Genomic DNA, 18,154 nt, shown 5'->3' with positions numbered 1-18,154 from the left:
ACCGTGATTTCACTTTGTATGTCTTTGTTATCACTGTGATAACACTTTGTGTCTCTTTACCACTGTGATATCACTTTCTATCGCTGTGATATCACTTTGTATATCACTGTGATATCACTTTATACCTCTTTACTGTGATATCACCGTGATTTCACTTTGTATGTCTTTGTTATCACTGTGATATCACTTTGTGTCTCTTTACCACTGTGATATCACTTTCTATCGCTGTGATATCACTTTGTATATCACTGTGATATCACTTTATACCTCTTTACTGTGATATCACCGTGATTTCACTTTGTATGTCTTTGTTATCACTGTGATATCACTTTGTGTCTCTTTACCACTGTGATATCACTTTCTATCGCTGTGATATCACTTAGTATATCACTGTGATATCACTTTATACCTCTTTACTGTGATATCACTGTGATTTCACTTTGTATGTCTTTGTTATCACTGTGATATCACTTTGTGTCTCTTTACCACTGTGATATCACTTTCTATCGCTGTGATATCACTTTGTATATCACTGTGATATCACTTTATACCTCTTTACTGTGATATCACCGTGATTTCACTTTGTATGTCTTTGTTATCACTGTGATATCACTTTGTGTCTCTTTACCACTGTGATATCACTTTCTATCGCTGTGATATCACTTAGTATATCACTGTGATATCACTTTATACCTCTTTACTGTGATATCACTGTGATTTCACTTTGTATGTCTTTGTTATCACTGTGATATCACTTTGTGTCTCTTTACCACTGTGATATCACTTTCTATCGCTGTGATATCACTTTGTATATCACTGTGATATCACTTTATACCTCTTTACTGTGATATCACCGTGATTTCACTTTGTATGTCTTTGTTATCACTGTGATATCACTTTGTGTCTCTTTACCACTGTGATATCCCTTTGTATATCACTGTGATATCACTGTATACCTCTTTACTGTGATATCACCGTGATTTCACTTTGTATGTCAATGTTATCATCTGATAACAAAATGATATTGCAGTGATATCCCAGTGATAACAAAGTGATATTTGATCTCACTTTGTTATCACTGGGATATCCCTTTGCATCATTGTGTATCTCTTTATCACTGTGATATTATGCTGTATCTCTTTGTTATCACTGTGATATCACTTTGTATCTCTTTACCACTGTGATATCACTTTCTATCGCTGTGATATCACTTAGTATATCACTGTGGTATCACTTTATACCTCTTTACTGTGATATCACCGTGATTTCACTTTGAATGTCTTTGTTATCACTGTGATATCACTTTGTGTCTCTTTACCACTGTGATATCACTTTCTATCGCTGTGATATCACTTTGTATATCACTGTGATATCACTTTATACCTCTTTACTGTGATATCACCGTGATTTCACTTTGTATGTCTTTGTTATCACTGTGATATCACTTTGTGTCTCTTTACCACTGTGATATCCCTTTGTATATCACTGTGATATCACTGTATACCTCTTTACTGCGATATCACCGTGATTTCACGTTGTATGTCAATGTTATCATCTGATAACAAAATGATATTGCAGTGATTCCCAGTGATAACAAAGTGATATTTGATCTCACTTTGTTATCACTGGGATATCACTTTGCATCATTGTGTATGTCTTTATCACTGTGATATTATGCTGTATCTCTTTGTTATCACTGTGATATCACTTTGTATCTCTTTACCACTGTGATATCACTTTCTATCGCAGTGATATCACTTAGTATATCACTGTGATATCAATTAGTATATCACTGTGATATCACTTAGTATATCACTGTGATATCATTTTATACCTCTTTACTGTGATATCACCGGGATTTCACTTTGTATGTCTTTGTTATCACTGTGATATCACTTTGTGTCTCTTTACCACTGTGATATCACTTTCTATCACTGTGATATCACTTAGTATATCACTGTGGTATCACTTTATACCTCTTTACTGTGATATCACCGTGATTTCACTTTGTATGTCTTTGTTATCACTGTGATATCACTTTGTGTCTCTTTACCACTGTGATATCACTTTCTATCGCTGTGATATCACTTTGTATATCACTGTGATATCACTGTATACCTCTTTACTGTGAAATCACCGTGATTTCACTTTGTATGTCTTTGTTATCACTGTGATATCACTTTGTGTCTCTTTACCACTGTGATATCACTTTCTACCACTGTGATATCACTTTGTATATCACTGTGATATCACTTTATACCTCTTTACTGTGATATCACCGTGATTTCACTTTGTATGTCTTTGTTATCACTGTGATATCACTTTGTGTCTCTTTACCACTGTGATATCACTTTCTATCGCTGTGATATCACTTAGTATATCACTGTGATATCGCTTTATACCTCTTTACTGTGATATCACCGTGATTTCACTTTGTATGTCTTTGTTATCACTGTGATATCACTTTGTGTCTCTTTACCACTGTGATATCACTTTCTATCGCTGTGACATCACTTTATACCTCTTTACTGTGATATCACCGTGATTTCACTTTGTATGTCTTTGTTATCACTGTGATATCACTTTGTGTCTCTTTACCACTGTGATATCGCTTTCTATCGCTCGCTGTGATATCACTTTGTATATCACTGTGATATCACTTTATACCTCTTTACTGTGATATCACCGTGATTTCACTTTCAATGTCTTTGTTATCACTGTCATATCACTTTGTGTCTCTTTACCACTGTGATATCACTTTCTATCGCTGTGATATCACTTTGTATATCACTGTGATATCACTTTATACCTCTTTACTGTGATATCACCGTGATTTCACTTTGTATGTCTTTGTTATCACTGTGATATCACTTTGAACCTCTCTACTGTGATATCACTTCTTACCATTGAGTCCCTCTGCCTCCTGGACCTCCAAAAAAGGGGCGGGGCCCCAGACTCTGACGGTGCCGTCATCGGAGGCGCTGGCCAGCAGTCCGGGCAGGACGGGGTTCCAGGTGACGCAGTTGACGGTGCGACTGTGCCCGCTCAGCTCGGCGATGGGCAGCTCACTGCGGCGGTGCCAGATGTAGACCTTGTGGTCTGTGGAGGGAGACCACAAGACAGTCCTCCTCAAGTCCCAGCGTGCGGTGCCAACTTCCTGTGCTACTTGCCTTCACTGCCGCTGGCGATGAAGTCTTCATTGTGGCCCCCGAAGCAGGAGTGGATGGTGTAGAAGCCTTGGGTCACTCCCTGGTACTTCCTCACCAGCACCCGGTCCTGCAGGTCCCACAGGTGCACGCCCTGCAGACACCCAGTATCAGCATTACTAGCAACTACAACCATACTGAAGCAGAATGAGTCCTTAGGGGGTTTCATTAATAGCTGGACATGTATCCATGAAAGTAAGGAGAAGCTGCTGAGAAACCATAGAAGTCCCCTCTATGGACATTAGTATTCCTTTATAAGAAGTAGTTGTGTGGCCAAAACAGATGTGGTACTCAGATGTAATACTCTTTCCCACCACTTGTGGCAGTAATGACAAATAGAAGAAGTTTCTTAAGCACAAAAAATAGGACTAAAGTGGTGAAGTTATATTTTCATTTGCACGGAACCAATTTACTGTAACTCCTAAGTTGAGCTACTACTCTGTTTACTTGCTATAATAATAATACCACCTTAACATGTGACAAGTAAACAATTATACACCTATTTAATAATACCACCTTAACATTTGACAAGTAAACAATTATACACCTATTTAATAATACCACCTTAACACCTGACAAGTAAACAATTATACACCTAATTAATAATACCACCTTAACATTTGACAAGTAAACAATTATACACCTATTTAATAATACCACCTTAACACCTGACAAGTAAACAATTATACACCTATTTAATAATACCACCTTAACACCTGACAAGTAAACAATTATACACCTATTTAATAATACCACCTCAACATTTGACAAGTAAACAATTATACACCTATTTAATAATACCACCTTAACATGTGACAAGTAAACAATTATACACCTATTTAATAATACCACCTTAACATGTGACAAGTAAACAATTATACACCTATTTAATACCACCTTAACATGTGACAAGCAAACAATTATACACCTATTTAATAATACCACCTTAACATGTGACAAGCAAACAATTATACACCTATTTAATAATACCACCTTAACATGTGACAAGCAAACAATTATACACCTATTTAATAACACCACCTTAACATTTGACAAGCAAACAATTATACACCTATTTAATAATACCACCTTAATATGTGACAAGCAAACAATTATACACCTATTTAATAATACCAACTTAACATTTGACAAGCAAACAATTATACACCTATTTAATAATACCACCTTAACATGTGAAAAGCAAACAATTATACACCTATTTAATAATACCACCTTAACATTTGACAAGCAAACAATTATACACCTATTTAATAATACCACCTTAACATTTGACAAGCAAACAATTATACACCTATTTAATAATACCACCTTAACATTTGACAAGCAAACAATTATACACCTATTTAATAATACCACCTTAACATGTGAAAAGCAAACAATTATACACCTATTTAATAATACCACCTTAACATTTGACAAGCAAACAATTATACACCTATTTAATAATACCACCTTAACATTTGACAAGCAAACAATTATACACCTATTTAATAATACCACCTTAACATTTGACAAGCAAACAATTATACACCTATTTAATAATACCACCTTAACACGTGACCAGCAAACAATTATACACCTATTTAATAATACCACCTTAACATGTGACAAGCAAACAATTATACACCTATTTAATAATACCACCTTAATACGTGACAGGTAAACAATTTTACACCTATTTAATAATACCACCTTAACACGTGACAAGTAAACAATTATACACCTATTTAATAATACCACCTTAACATGTGACAAGCAAACAATTATACACCTATTTAATAATACCACCTTAACATTTGACAAGCAAACAATTATACACCTATTTAATAATACCACCTTAACATTTGACAACCAAACAATTATAGTACCTATTTAAAAATACCACCTTAACATTTTACAAGCAAACAATTATACACCTATTTAATAATACCACCTTAACATGTGACAAGCAAACAATTATACACCTATTTAATAATACCACCTTAACATTTGACAAGCAAACAATTATACACCTATTTAATAATACCACCTTAACATGTGACAAGCAAACAATTATACACCTATTTAATAATACCACCTTAACATTTGACAAGCAAACAATTATACACCTATTTAATAATACCACCTTAACATTTGACAAGCAAACAATTATACACCTATTTAATAATACCACCTTAACATTTGACAAGCAAACAATTATACACCTATTTAATAATACCACCTTAACATGTGACAAGCAAACAATTATACACCTATTTAATAATACCACCTTAACATTTGACAAGCAAACAATTATACACCTATTTAATAATACCACCTTAACATTTGACAAGCAAACAATTATACACCTATTTAATAATACCACCTTAACATTTGACAACCAAACAATTATAGTACCTATTTAAAAATACCACCTTAACATTTTACAAGCAAACAATTATACACCTATTTAATAATACCACCTTAACATTTGACAAGCAAACAATTATACACCTATTTAATAATACCACCTTAACATGTGACAAGTAAACAATTATACACCTATTTAATAATACCACCTTAACATGTGACAAGCAAACAATTATACACCTATTTAATAATACCACCTTAACATTTGACAAGCAAACAATTATACACCTATTTAATAATACCACCTTAACATGTGACAAGCAAACAATTATACACCTATTTAATAATACCACCTTAACATTTGACAAGCAAACAATTATACACCTATTTAATAATACCACCTTAACATTTGACAAGCAAACAATTATACACCTATTTAATAATACCACCTTAACATTTGACAAGCAAACAATTATACACCTATTTAATAATACCACCTTAACATGTGACAAGCAAACAATTATACACCTATTTAATAATACCACCTTAACATTTGACAAGCAAACAATTATACACCTATTTAATAATACCACCTTAACATTTGACAAGCAAACAATTATACACCTATTTAATAATACCACCTTAACATTTGACAACCAAACAATTATAGTACCTATTTAAAAATACCACCTTAACATTTTACAAGCAAACAATTATACACCTATTTAATAATACCACCTTAACATTTGACAAGCAAACAATTATACACCTATTTAATAATACCACCTTAACATGTGACAAGTAAACAATTATACACCTATTTAATAATACCACCTTAACATTTGACAAGCAAACAATTATACACCTATTTAATAATACCACCTTAACATTTGACAAGCAAACAATTATACACCTATTTAATAATACCACCTTAACATTTGACAAGCAAACAATTATACACCTATTTAATAATACCACCTTAACATGTGACAAGTAAACAATTATACACCTATTTAATAATACCACCTTAACATTTGACAAGCAAACAATTATACACCTATTTAATAATACCACCTTAACATTTGACAAGCAAACAATTATACACCTATTTAATAATACCAACCTAACAGGTGACAAGCAAACAATTATACACCTATTTAATAATACCACCGTAACATGTGACAAGCAAACAATTATACACCTATTTAATAATACCACCTTAACATTTGACAAGCAAACAATTATAGTACCTATTTAATAACACCACCTTAACATTTGACAAGCAAACAATTATACACCTATTTAATAATACCACCTTAACATTTGACAAGCAAACAATTATACACCTATTTAATAATACCACCTTAACATGTGACAAGCAAACAATTATACACCTATTTAATAATACCACCTTAACATTTGAAAACCAAACAATTATACACCTATTTAATAATACCACCTTAACATGTGACAAGCAAACAATTATACACCTATTTAATAATACCACCTTAACATTTGACAAGCAAACAATTATACACCTATTTAATAATACCACCTTAACATGTGACAAGCAAACAATTATACACCTATTTAATAATACCACCTTAACATGTGACAAGCAAACAATTATACACCTATTTAATAATACCACCTTAACATTTGACAAGCAAACAATTATACACCTATTTAATAATACCACCTTAACATTTGACAAGCAAACAATTATACACCTATTTAATAATACCACCTTAACATTTGAAAACCAAACAATTATACACCTATTTAATAATACCACCTTAACATGTGACAAGCAAACAATTATACACCTATTTAATAATACCACCTTAACATGTGACAAGTAAACAATTATACACCTATTTAATAATACCACCTTAACATGTGACAAGCAAACAATTATACACCTATTTAATAATACCACCTTAACATTTGACAAGCAAACAATTATACACCTATTTAATAATACCACCTTAACATTTGACAAGCAAACAATTATAGTACCTATTTAATAATACCACCTTAATATGTGACAAGCAAACAATTATACACCTATTTAATAATACCACCTTAACGTGACAAGCAAACAATTATACACCTATTTAATAATACCACCTTAACATTTGACAAGTAAACAATTATACACCTATTTAATAATACCACCTTAACATGTGACAAGTAAACAATTATACACCTATTTAATAATACCACCTTAACATGTGACAAGCAAACAATTATACACCTATTTAATAATACCACCTTAACATTTGACAAGCAAACAATTATACACCTATTTAATAATACCACCTTAACATGTGACAAGCAAACAATTATACACCTATTTAATAATACCACCTTAACATTTTACAAGTAAACAATTATACACCTATTTAATAATACCACCTTAACATTTGACAAGCAAACAATTATACACCTATTTAATAATACCACCTTAACATGTGACAAGCAAACAATTATACACCTATTTAATAATACCACCTTAACATTTGAAAACCAAACAATTATACACCTATTTAATAATACCACCTTAACATGTGACATGCAAACAATTATACACCTATTTAATAATACCACCTTAACATTTGACAAGCAAACAATTATACACCTATTTAATAATACCACCTTAACATGTGACAAGCAAACAATTATACACCTATTTAATAATACCACCTTAACATTTGACAAGTAAACAATTATACACCTATTTAATAATACCACCTTAACATTTGACAAGCAAACAATTATACACCTATTTAATAATACCACCTTAATATGTGACAAGCAAACAATTATACACCTATTTAATAATACCACCTTAACATTTGACAAGCAAACAATTATACACCTATTTAATAATACCACCTTAATATGTGACAAGCAAACAATTATACACCTATTTAATAATACCACCTTAACATGTGACAAGCAAACAATTATACACCTATTTAATAATACCACCTTAACATGTGACAAGCAAACAATTATACACCTATTTAATAATACCACCTTAACATTTGACAAGCAAACAATTATACACCTATTTAATAATACCACCTTAACATTTGACAACCAAACAATTATACACCTATTTAATAATACCACCTTAACATTTGACAAGCAAACAATTATACACCTATTTAATAATACCACCTTAACATTTGACAACCAAACAATGATACACCTATTTAATAATACCACCTTAACATTTGACAAGCAAACAATTATACACCTATTTAATAATACCACCTTAACATTTGACAAGCAAACAATTATACACCTATTTAATAATACCACCTTAACATTTGACAAGCAAACAATTATACACCTATTTAATAATACCACCTTAACATTTGACAAGCAAACAATTATACACCTATTTAATAATACCACCTTAACATGTGACAAGCAAACAATTATACACCTATTTAATAATACCACCTTAACATTTGACAAGCAAACAATTATACACCTATTTAATAATACCACCTTAACATTTGACAAGCAAACAATTATACACCTATTTAATAATACCACCTTAACATTTGACAAGCAAACAATTATACACCTATTTAATAATACCACCTTAACATTTGACAAGCAAACAATTATACACCTATTTAATAATACCACCTTAACATTTGACAAGCAAACAATTATACACCTATTTAATAATACCACCTTAACATGTGACAAGCAAACAATTATACACCTATTTAATAATACCACCTTAACATTTGACAAGCAAACAATTATACACCTATTTAATAATACCACCTTAACATGTGACAAGCAAACAATTATACACCTATTTAATAATACCACCTTAACATTTGACAAGCAAACAATTATACACCTATTTAATAATACCACCTTAACATTTGACAAGCAAACAATTATACACCTATTTAATAATACCACCTTAACATGTGACAAGCAAACAATTATACACCTATTTAATAATACCACCTTAACATTTGACAAGCAAACAATTATACACCTATTCAATAATACCACCTTAACATTTGACAAGCAAACAATTATACACCTAATTAATAATACCACCTTAACATTTGACAAGCAAACAATTATACACCTATTTAATAATACCACCTTAACATGTGACAAGCAAACAATTATACACCTATTTAATAATACCACCTTAACATTTGACAAGCAAACAATTATACACCTATTCAATAATACCACCTTAACATTTGACAAGCAAACAATTATACACCTAATTAATAATACCACCTTAACATTTGACAACCAAACAATTATACACCTATTTAATAATACCACCTCAACAGGTGACAAGCAAACAATTATACACCTATTTAATAATACCACCTTAACATGTGACAAGCAAACAATTATACACCTATTTAATAATACCACCTTAACATGTGACAAGCAAACAATTCCAGTACCTGAGTGGCCACATTAAGCAGAGCTAGTCGTCCATCCTTGGAGACGGTGAAAGACATGATGGGATGATCTTCCTGGACTCTGCAAGCAAACATCAGACAAATACTGACTTTGGGCAAAGATTGCAGTACTTTATGTTTTACTGCTGCTGTTGTTTGTTTCCTGTGTACTTGGATGATGACAATATTTACAAATACTTCCATGGCTGCAAGACAAGTTCAAGGAGAAGATGACAAAAACATCCTTCTAAACGTCAGCTGCTGTCAATTTCATCAGATATTCAACAAGTGGATACCAAAAGTAATCTATTACTGACTGTACAGATACCATACTGGTATTTGAGCTTTAAGTATCGCAAACGATATCACACACAAGTAAAGACACTGCAGCACTTCTTGATTCGCACATGATATCACACAAATAAAAACACTGCATCATTGCTTGTATCGCACATGATATCACACACAAGTAAAAACAATGCAGCACCGCTTGTTTCGCACATGATATCACACACAAGTAAACACACTGCAGGACCGCTTGTATCGCACATGATATCACACACAAGTAAACAATCTGCAGGACTGCTTGTATCACACATGATATCACACACATAAGTAAACAGACTGTAGGACTGCTTGTATCACACATAAGTAAACATGCAGCAGGACTGCTTGTATCGCACATGATATCATACACATAAACACACTGCAGGACTGCTTGTATCATACATGATATCACACACAAGTAAAACACTGCAGCACTACTTTTATCGCACATAATATCACACACAAGTAAACACGCTGCAGGACTGCTTGTATTGCACATGATATCACACACAAACACACTGCAGGACTGTTTGTATCGCACATGATATCACACACAAGTAAACACACTGCAGTGCCGCTTGTATTGCACATGATATCACACACAAGTAAACACATAGCAGGGCCAGTATTGCACATGATATCACACACAAGTAAACACACTGCAGTGCCGCTTGTATTGCACATGATATCACACACAAGTAAACACACTGCAGGGCCGCTTGTATTGCACATGATATCACACACAAGTAAACACATAGCAGGGCCAGTATTGCACATGATATCACACACAAGTAAACACATAGCAGGGCCGCTTGTATTGCACATGATATCACACACAAGTAAACACTTAGCAGGGCCAGTATTGCACATGATATCACACACAAGTAAACACATAGCAGGGCCAGTATTGCACATGATATTACACACAAGTAAACACATAGCAGGGCCGCTTGTATTGCACATGATATCACACACAAGTAAACACATAGCAGGGCCAGTATTGCACATGATATCACACACAAGTAAACACATAGCAGGGCCGCTTGTATTGCACATGATATCACACACAAGTAAACACTTAGCAGGGCCAGTATTGCACATGATATCACACACAAGTAAACACATAGCAGGGCCGCTTGTATTGCACATGATATCACACACAACTAAACACATAGCAGGGCCAGTATTGCACATGATATCACACACAAGTAAACACATAGCAGGGCCGCTTGTATTGCACATGATATCACACACAAGTAAACACATAACAGGGCCAGTATTGCACATGATATCACACACAAGTAAACACATAGCCGCTTGTATCGCACATGATATCACACACAAGTAAACACACTGCAGGGCCGCTTGTATTGCACATGATATCACACACAAGTAAACACATAGCAGGGCCGCTTGTATTGCACATGATATCACACACAAGTAAACACGCAGCAGGGCCGATTGTATTGCACATGATATCACACACAAGTAAACACATAGCCGCTTGTATCGCACATGATATCACACACAAGTAAACACACTGCAGGGCCGCTTGTATTGCACATGATATCACACACAAGTAAACACATAGCAGGGCCGCTTGTATTGCACATGATATCACACACAACTAAACACATAGCAGGGCCAGAATTGCACATGATATCACACACAAGTAAACACATAGCAGGGCCGCTTGTATTGCACATGATATCACACACAAGTAAACACATAGCAGGGCCAGTATTGCACATGATATCACACACAAGTAAACACATAGCAGGGCCGCTTGTATTGCACATGATATCACACACAAGTAAACACAAAGCAGGGCCAGTATTGCACATGATATCACACACAAGTAAACATGTAGCAGGGCCGCCTGTATCGCACATGATATCACACACAAGTAAACACACTGCAGGGCCGCTTGTATTGCACATGATATCACACACAAGTAAACACATAGCAGGGCCGCTTGTATTGCACATGATATCACACACAAGTAAACACATAGCCGCTTGTATCGCACATGATATCACACACAAGTAAACACACTGCAGGGCCGCTTGTATTGCACATGATATCACACACAAGTAAACACATAGCAGGGCCGCTTGTATTGCACATGATATCACACACAAGTAAACACATAGCAGGGCCAGTATTGCACATGATATCACACACAAGTAAACCCATAGCAGGGCCGCTTGTATTGCACATGATATCACACACAAGTAAACACTTAGCAGGGCCAGTATTGCACATGATATCACACACAAGTAAACACATAGCAGGGCCAGTATTGCACATTATATTACACACAAGTAAACACATAGCAGGGCCGCTTGTATTGCACATGATATCACACACAAGTAAACACATAGCAGGGCCGCTTGTATTGCACATGATATCACACACAAGTAAACACTTAGCAGGGCCAGTATTGCACATGATATCACACACAAGTAAACATGTAGCAGGGCCGCTTGTATTGCACATGATATCACACACAAGTAAACACGCAGCAGGGCCGCTTGTATTGCACATGATATCACACACAAGTAAAAACACCGCAGGACCGCTTGTATCACACATGATATCACACACAAGAGATCACAGCGCTGGACTGCTTGTATCGCACATGACATGCAAGCACACACTTGTATATACAGTATGGTATCAATCAGTGGGCGGAGCTAAGTGAGTCATTTACATGTTCCTGTCGGTCAGGTCTTCAAAGTTGTATCCACGTATGCGCTGGTGCGTGTCGGACGCCAGGACGCTGCGCTCGTCGCTCAAACACCACAAGCACTGCACCCGCACGCCTTCCCAGGAGTCCAGCAGGTTCCCGTCCAAGTCCTGGGGGACAGAGGGACACAAGACTTGTGGAATAATGAGGGGATATTGCCATATAAGGTCTACCACGTGGACTCTGGACAGTCCGGAGGCCTCCTGGACCAATCAGAGAGAGTACAATCTCCTCAATGATTGGTCCATATATATATATATATATATATATATATATATATATATATATATATATATATATATATATATATATATATATATATACATGTGTGTGTACATCTTATATTAGTATAATGGCTATAGAAGTAATAATTGTTTTGCAATATCCACAAAGTTGAGTGAGCAGGTGGTGTTATGTGTGACATGTGTGTGTTGACTTTGCACCATGACTAGGGAAGGTTGTTTGGATTGGGTCATATTAGTGAATGCTGCCCATGACTTCATACAGAGCCTAATTAAAGGCCATCGACATGAACTACTCACGTTGTTCAGCAGATGGCGGCAAAATTACGATTGTCAGACTTTTGAAATGAATGCGAGATTCTTTATTAAACTGACGACGCCTGGGCGGGCCAAATTGGAGATGTCAGAGAATGACCTTTTTCCATGTGCGTAATAATGTATTTACAATACACAAAGTATGTGAAAATACCATCTAAACCTCACAAAATGCCACCAATTCAGTCGGCCATTTTGAATATTCCACGCCAAATATCTTCGGCAATTTCCGTAGATTCTACGTCAGTGTAGTAACACTTCTGCACTCTGACCACATTATTAGGGCAGTCATACTGGAAACTAAGAGATGTGCTGTGTGTGCATTCACAATCCTTAAGTAAGACAGGAACACTTATCCATCCATCCATTTTCTACCGCTTGCCCTTTTATTATTTCATGCACTCCAAATGGTAATTAAATATCTAACAGTCCTCTCATTATACTCTCTGAAAACATCCAGAAAGCACCAACTATACTCCATTTTAAGGCTGAAACGACGCGTCATCGGTTACGTAAATACGTCGACGCCGTTTTTGTGCGTCGACGCGTCGCATATTTACGTCACGCTACCGTCATGGCGAAGCGCAAAGCAGACGATCAAAGCAGACGATGCGAGCGGTGCGAGCGAGGGGGAAAAATCACGCCAAAAGTGGTCAAAAGTGTGGGAGTATTTCAATAAACGGCCTAATAATGTTGTTGTATGCACACTGTGTCGAGCGTAAATGGCCTATCATAGCAGCACAACGGCTATGAACGAACATTTGAAAAGAAAACCATCAACTAGTCAATCGTCCGCGCGAGTATACGTTGTCATCATTACACAAAAACATGAATGTGTCATTTGTATCTGCTAGGGGTGTAACAGTACGTGTTTTGTATTGAACCGTTTCGGTACGGGGCTTTCGGTTCGGTACGGGGGTGTACCGAACGAGTTTCTAAGCTAAAGCTAACTTTAGCTGCTAAAGTGTTAACAAGCTGCTTCGCTCCTTCTGCCTCTGTCTCAGCACGCAGCATTGTCCCACCCACACAACCATCTGATTGGTACACACGCAGCATTATCAGCCAATCAGCAGTGCATATTCAGAGCGTTACCAGCCAATCAGCAGTGCGTATTCAGAGCGCATGCAGTCAGCGCTTCAGCGTATAGCAGATAGGTGTTTAGCAGGTGAGCATCAGGCAGCGGACTCTCCCCAAATGATGATAAACACCTCCCAGTCAACTACTAGTAACATCACTATGAGCCCGTTGACCTTCTAGAAACTTAAACTGCAGCTCAGCTCACTCGCAGTCCTGGCTTGAGGTGAAGGCTAATTACCTCTCAGTTCCAGCCACATCGACCCCTTCTGAGCGCCTATTTTCAGCTGCTGGGAATATTGTAAACAAGAAAAGAACCAGAGCATGTAGACATGCTAACCTTTCTTCATTACAACTGTTAGTCACTCACTGGAATGAGTAGAATTGGTTATTGTGTACTGTGTTGGACTGGATGTTTATTTTGCACATTTTAAAAGCAATACTTAATGTTTACAGTGCTCCAGAATATTTAGATTGGCACTTTTTTGTACTGGATGTTTATCTTTATTTTTGCACATTTTAGCAAATAAGCAATACTTTCACTTTTGTTGAAATGTTCACACTGTTGTTACAGAATATTTCGTTTTACACTTTTTTGTATTGGATGTTTATCTTTATTTTTGCACATTTTAAAGCAAAATAAGCAATACTTTGACTTTTGAAATGCTTATACTATTGCAGAATATTAAGATTTGCACTGGATGTTGACTTTTATATTTGCACATTAAAAAGCAAATAAGCTACTTTTAATTTTGTTAAAGGTTAAAAGTTTTAAATGTTTACATTGTTACAGAATATTTAGTCATGTTGTTGTCAATGTTGACTGAGTGGCCATACTTCTTTTTTTTGTAAATAAAAGCCATGCCTTTTCATTTTGAATAAAAAAATAATCGGTAAAAGGAAAAATAATCTATAGATTAATCGGGAAAAAAACTATGGATTAACCGATTAATCGAAAAATTAATCTATAGATTAATCGATAGAAAAATAATCGTTAGCTGCAGCCTTACTCCATTTACATGTCGTGACCTGAAAATGAACCAAATATGAGTGGTATTGTTATTATAAGTGCTAACGCAGACAGACTATTTTAGCGGCACATTGATAGCAGTGAGCTAATGCTAGCTTACGCTGCTATTGTTGACACACTGAGGCTGCTTCTGCTTGGTCTCAAACTTGCTAAAAATCCATTCCAGATTATAATTAATGCATCTCACAGCTGTTAGTAGCCAAATGTGGCCATGGTCCCACAGGCTGCTACACTTTCACCATGGCCAAAAAGACGTAACTGCTGAAACTTTTGCTAACTCTTCTTGAGGATTGTGATTGAATCTTCATCTAAACGGAATGATGTGATTATGTCAGTCGAGAGTGGAAATTTTAGTCTGTGTTTTATTATGGTTAGTTTGTGTATGTATAATGATGCTAATGCTATAGTGTCCCAATAAAACTACACTCGGCTTCTAAAACGTATTGCTCATCCTCTTTGTATTCAGTGTAAAAAATATAATTTGGCACACAGTAATCATTGTCTCTCACAAAGTCTGCATGATTAGCATTGTTGTTGATGGGGAAGGGATCTGACGTTCTTTCTCTACGTCACTGGCATTATCTCTGAAAATGTCTCGGGAATCTCCGTGAGATTGATACTATTTTGATCATATCTATTTATTCACAAACTTTGTAAGTCTTTAGGTGTCATAAATCAGATACATATGATAATATCTTCACTATAGAGGCAACTTGTTTTTACACTCTACTGATACTTCAAAGAGACATGAGCGGACGTACCGTCATGTGAAAGGTTTTACCATAAACATGAGGGTGTGCACGTATCAACAGAGTAGCGTGGGTGTGTGTGTGTCGACGGGATCACCACCTTATCCCGAGAGCTATGTCGGCTGGAGTCTTGTACTCCTGGCAGGGTTACCCAAGCCGAACAGGTCGAAAAGGAAGAGTCCAGACTAGGAGTGATCCCGAAGACCTCAACGATGGAGCAGGCAGAAGATGGTAGCAGTGAGAAGCACCACAATGGCTGTAAAAGCGGACAAAGGCTATGGGAGCACACCCTGACAGAAAAGCAAGCTGGTGACGGCACGCTTTGAGGCAGTTTCCCAAAAACCTGGATTCCGGCAGCTTCCTGCAGTTGTAAGAAGATGCCGGTCGTCTAGGGTCTCCCTTGCCACTGGAACCATCTCCTTACAATCAAGGCAGTGGCATTGCGAAGGTATCTTCTTTACCTGAGTCTCCGACCTCAAAAGTCTGGCGGCGGTGGAGCGTCCAGTAACGGGGGCAGGTTTGAACGAGCTGGAAGCTCTTAGCTGGAACTCTGCACGTCAGCGGCAACGGTCGCTAGCAGCTGGGATTGAGTGGCAGCTGTTTCCGGCAAACTCCTGTGCGTCTGAGAAGCCCCTATTTAGGGACCGCACTGCTCACCCCAATTGGGGAAAGGCCTAGAAAAGGCGGCCTAAAGATTGCCCACTCAGCACAGTACCCGGACAGGAAACCGCACCTGTCGGGACATTCCATTACGTGGTCGATATACAAAGGTAATACCATTTAGAATTGCAGCATGGAACGTAAGGAGACTCCTGGATGCCGGTCCGGACAGACCACAGTACAGAACAGCACTGGTTGCCAGCGAGCTAAAGCGCTACAATGTGGATGTGGCAGCACTCAGTGAGACCCGATTCCTCGGGGAAGGCTCACTCAATGAAGTAGGAGAGGATTATACATTATTTTGGAAAGGATACCCCATGGGTGGACCACACCTTCACGGAGTTGGTTTTGCAATCAAGAACAGCCTTCTGCTCAAGCTCATAGAACCACTAGTGGGTGTCAGTGAAAGGCTCATGACTCTTCGCATCCCCCTAGCACAGGGGTCGGCAACCTTTACCACTCAAAGAGCCATTTTGGCAAGTTTCACAAATTAAAGAAAGTAATGGGAGCCACAAAAAAAATTTTAAAATGAAAAACACTGCATGCAAAGCTTAAATGCTTTGTGCTATGTTAACCAGGGGTCTCCGACACACGCACCGGCATGCACTTTAATGTGGAAATTTGATGTTAGTGCAGCCCGCGAGTTTTGAATGAATGGCGCTTGATAGCGTCACGCTTGCCAACCCTCTCATTTTTCCCGGGAGACTCCCGAATATCAGAGCGTGATGACACTGCATTTGGCGCCCTCTACAGTCTGCCCTAACAGTGTACCTGCTCAACCACACGTAGAATGCAATTTCAGCTTGCTCACGTAAGTGACAGCAAGGCGTACTAACTCAGCAGCCACACATCTTACACTGACGGTACCAATACCCAGAATCCCATGCAGCCCTAACTCTTCCGCTCAACCAACGCACGGAGAGGGGGGGGGGGGGGGGGGGGGGGTTGATGTGTGGGGGGATTTGGTGG

The 18,154-nt window shown here is 36.7% G+C and overlaps 1 protein-coding gene across 4 annotated transcripts in view; it reads right to left on the bottom strand.

Moving 5' to 3' along the window:
* LOC133659686 (WD repeat-containing protein 26-like) overlaps window positions 1–18,154 on the bottom strand; it is a 47,615-nt gene that overhangs the window by 2,321 nt on the left and 27,140 nt on the right. For all 4 annotated transcript variants that reach the window (XM_062062276.1, XM_062062275.1, XM_062062277.1 and 1 more), the window contains 4 exons: window positions 13,080–13,225; window positions 10,043–10,121; window positions 3,171–3,300; window positions 2,905–3,099 (listed from right to left, as the gene is read on the bottom strand). In XM_062062276.1, coding sequence (XP_061918260.1) covers window positions 2,905–3,099; window positions 3,171–3,300; window positions 10,043–10,121; window positions 13,080–13,225 — 550 coding nt within the window. The remainder of the gene's footprint in view (window positions 1–2,904; window positions 3,100–3,170; window positions 3,301–10,042; window positions 10,122–13,079; window positions 13,226–18,154) is intronic.

This window comes from Entelurus aequoreus, linkage group LG11, assembly GCF_033978785.1.
Source record: "Entelurus aequoreus isolate RoL-2023_Sb linkage group LG11, RoL_Eaeq_v1.1, whole genome shotgun sequence".
In the NCBI taxonomy this organism is placed as follows: domain Eukaryota; kingdom Metazoa; phylum Chordata; class Actinopteri; order Syngnathiformes; family Syngnathidae; genus Entelurus; species Entelurus aequoreus.
Note: the sequence above shows the minus strand (reverse complement) of the source record. Positions and strands in the feature narration are given on the sequence as shown.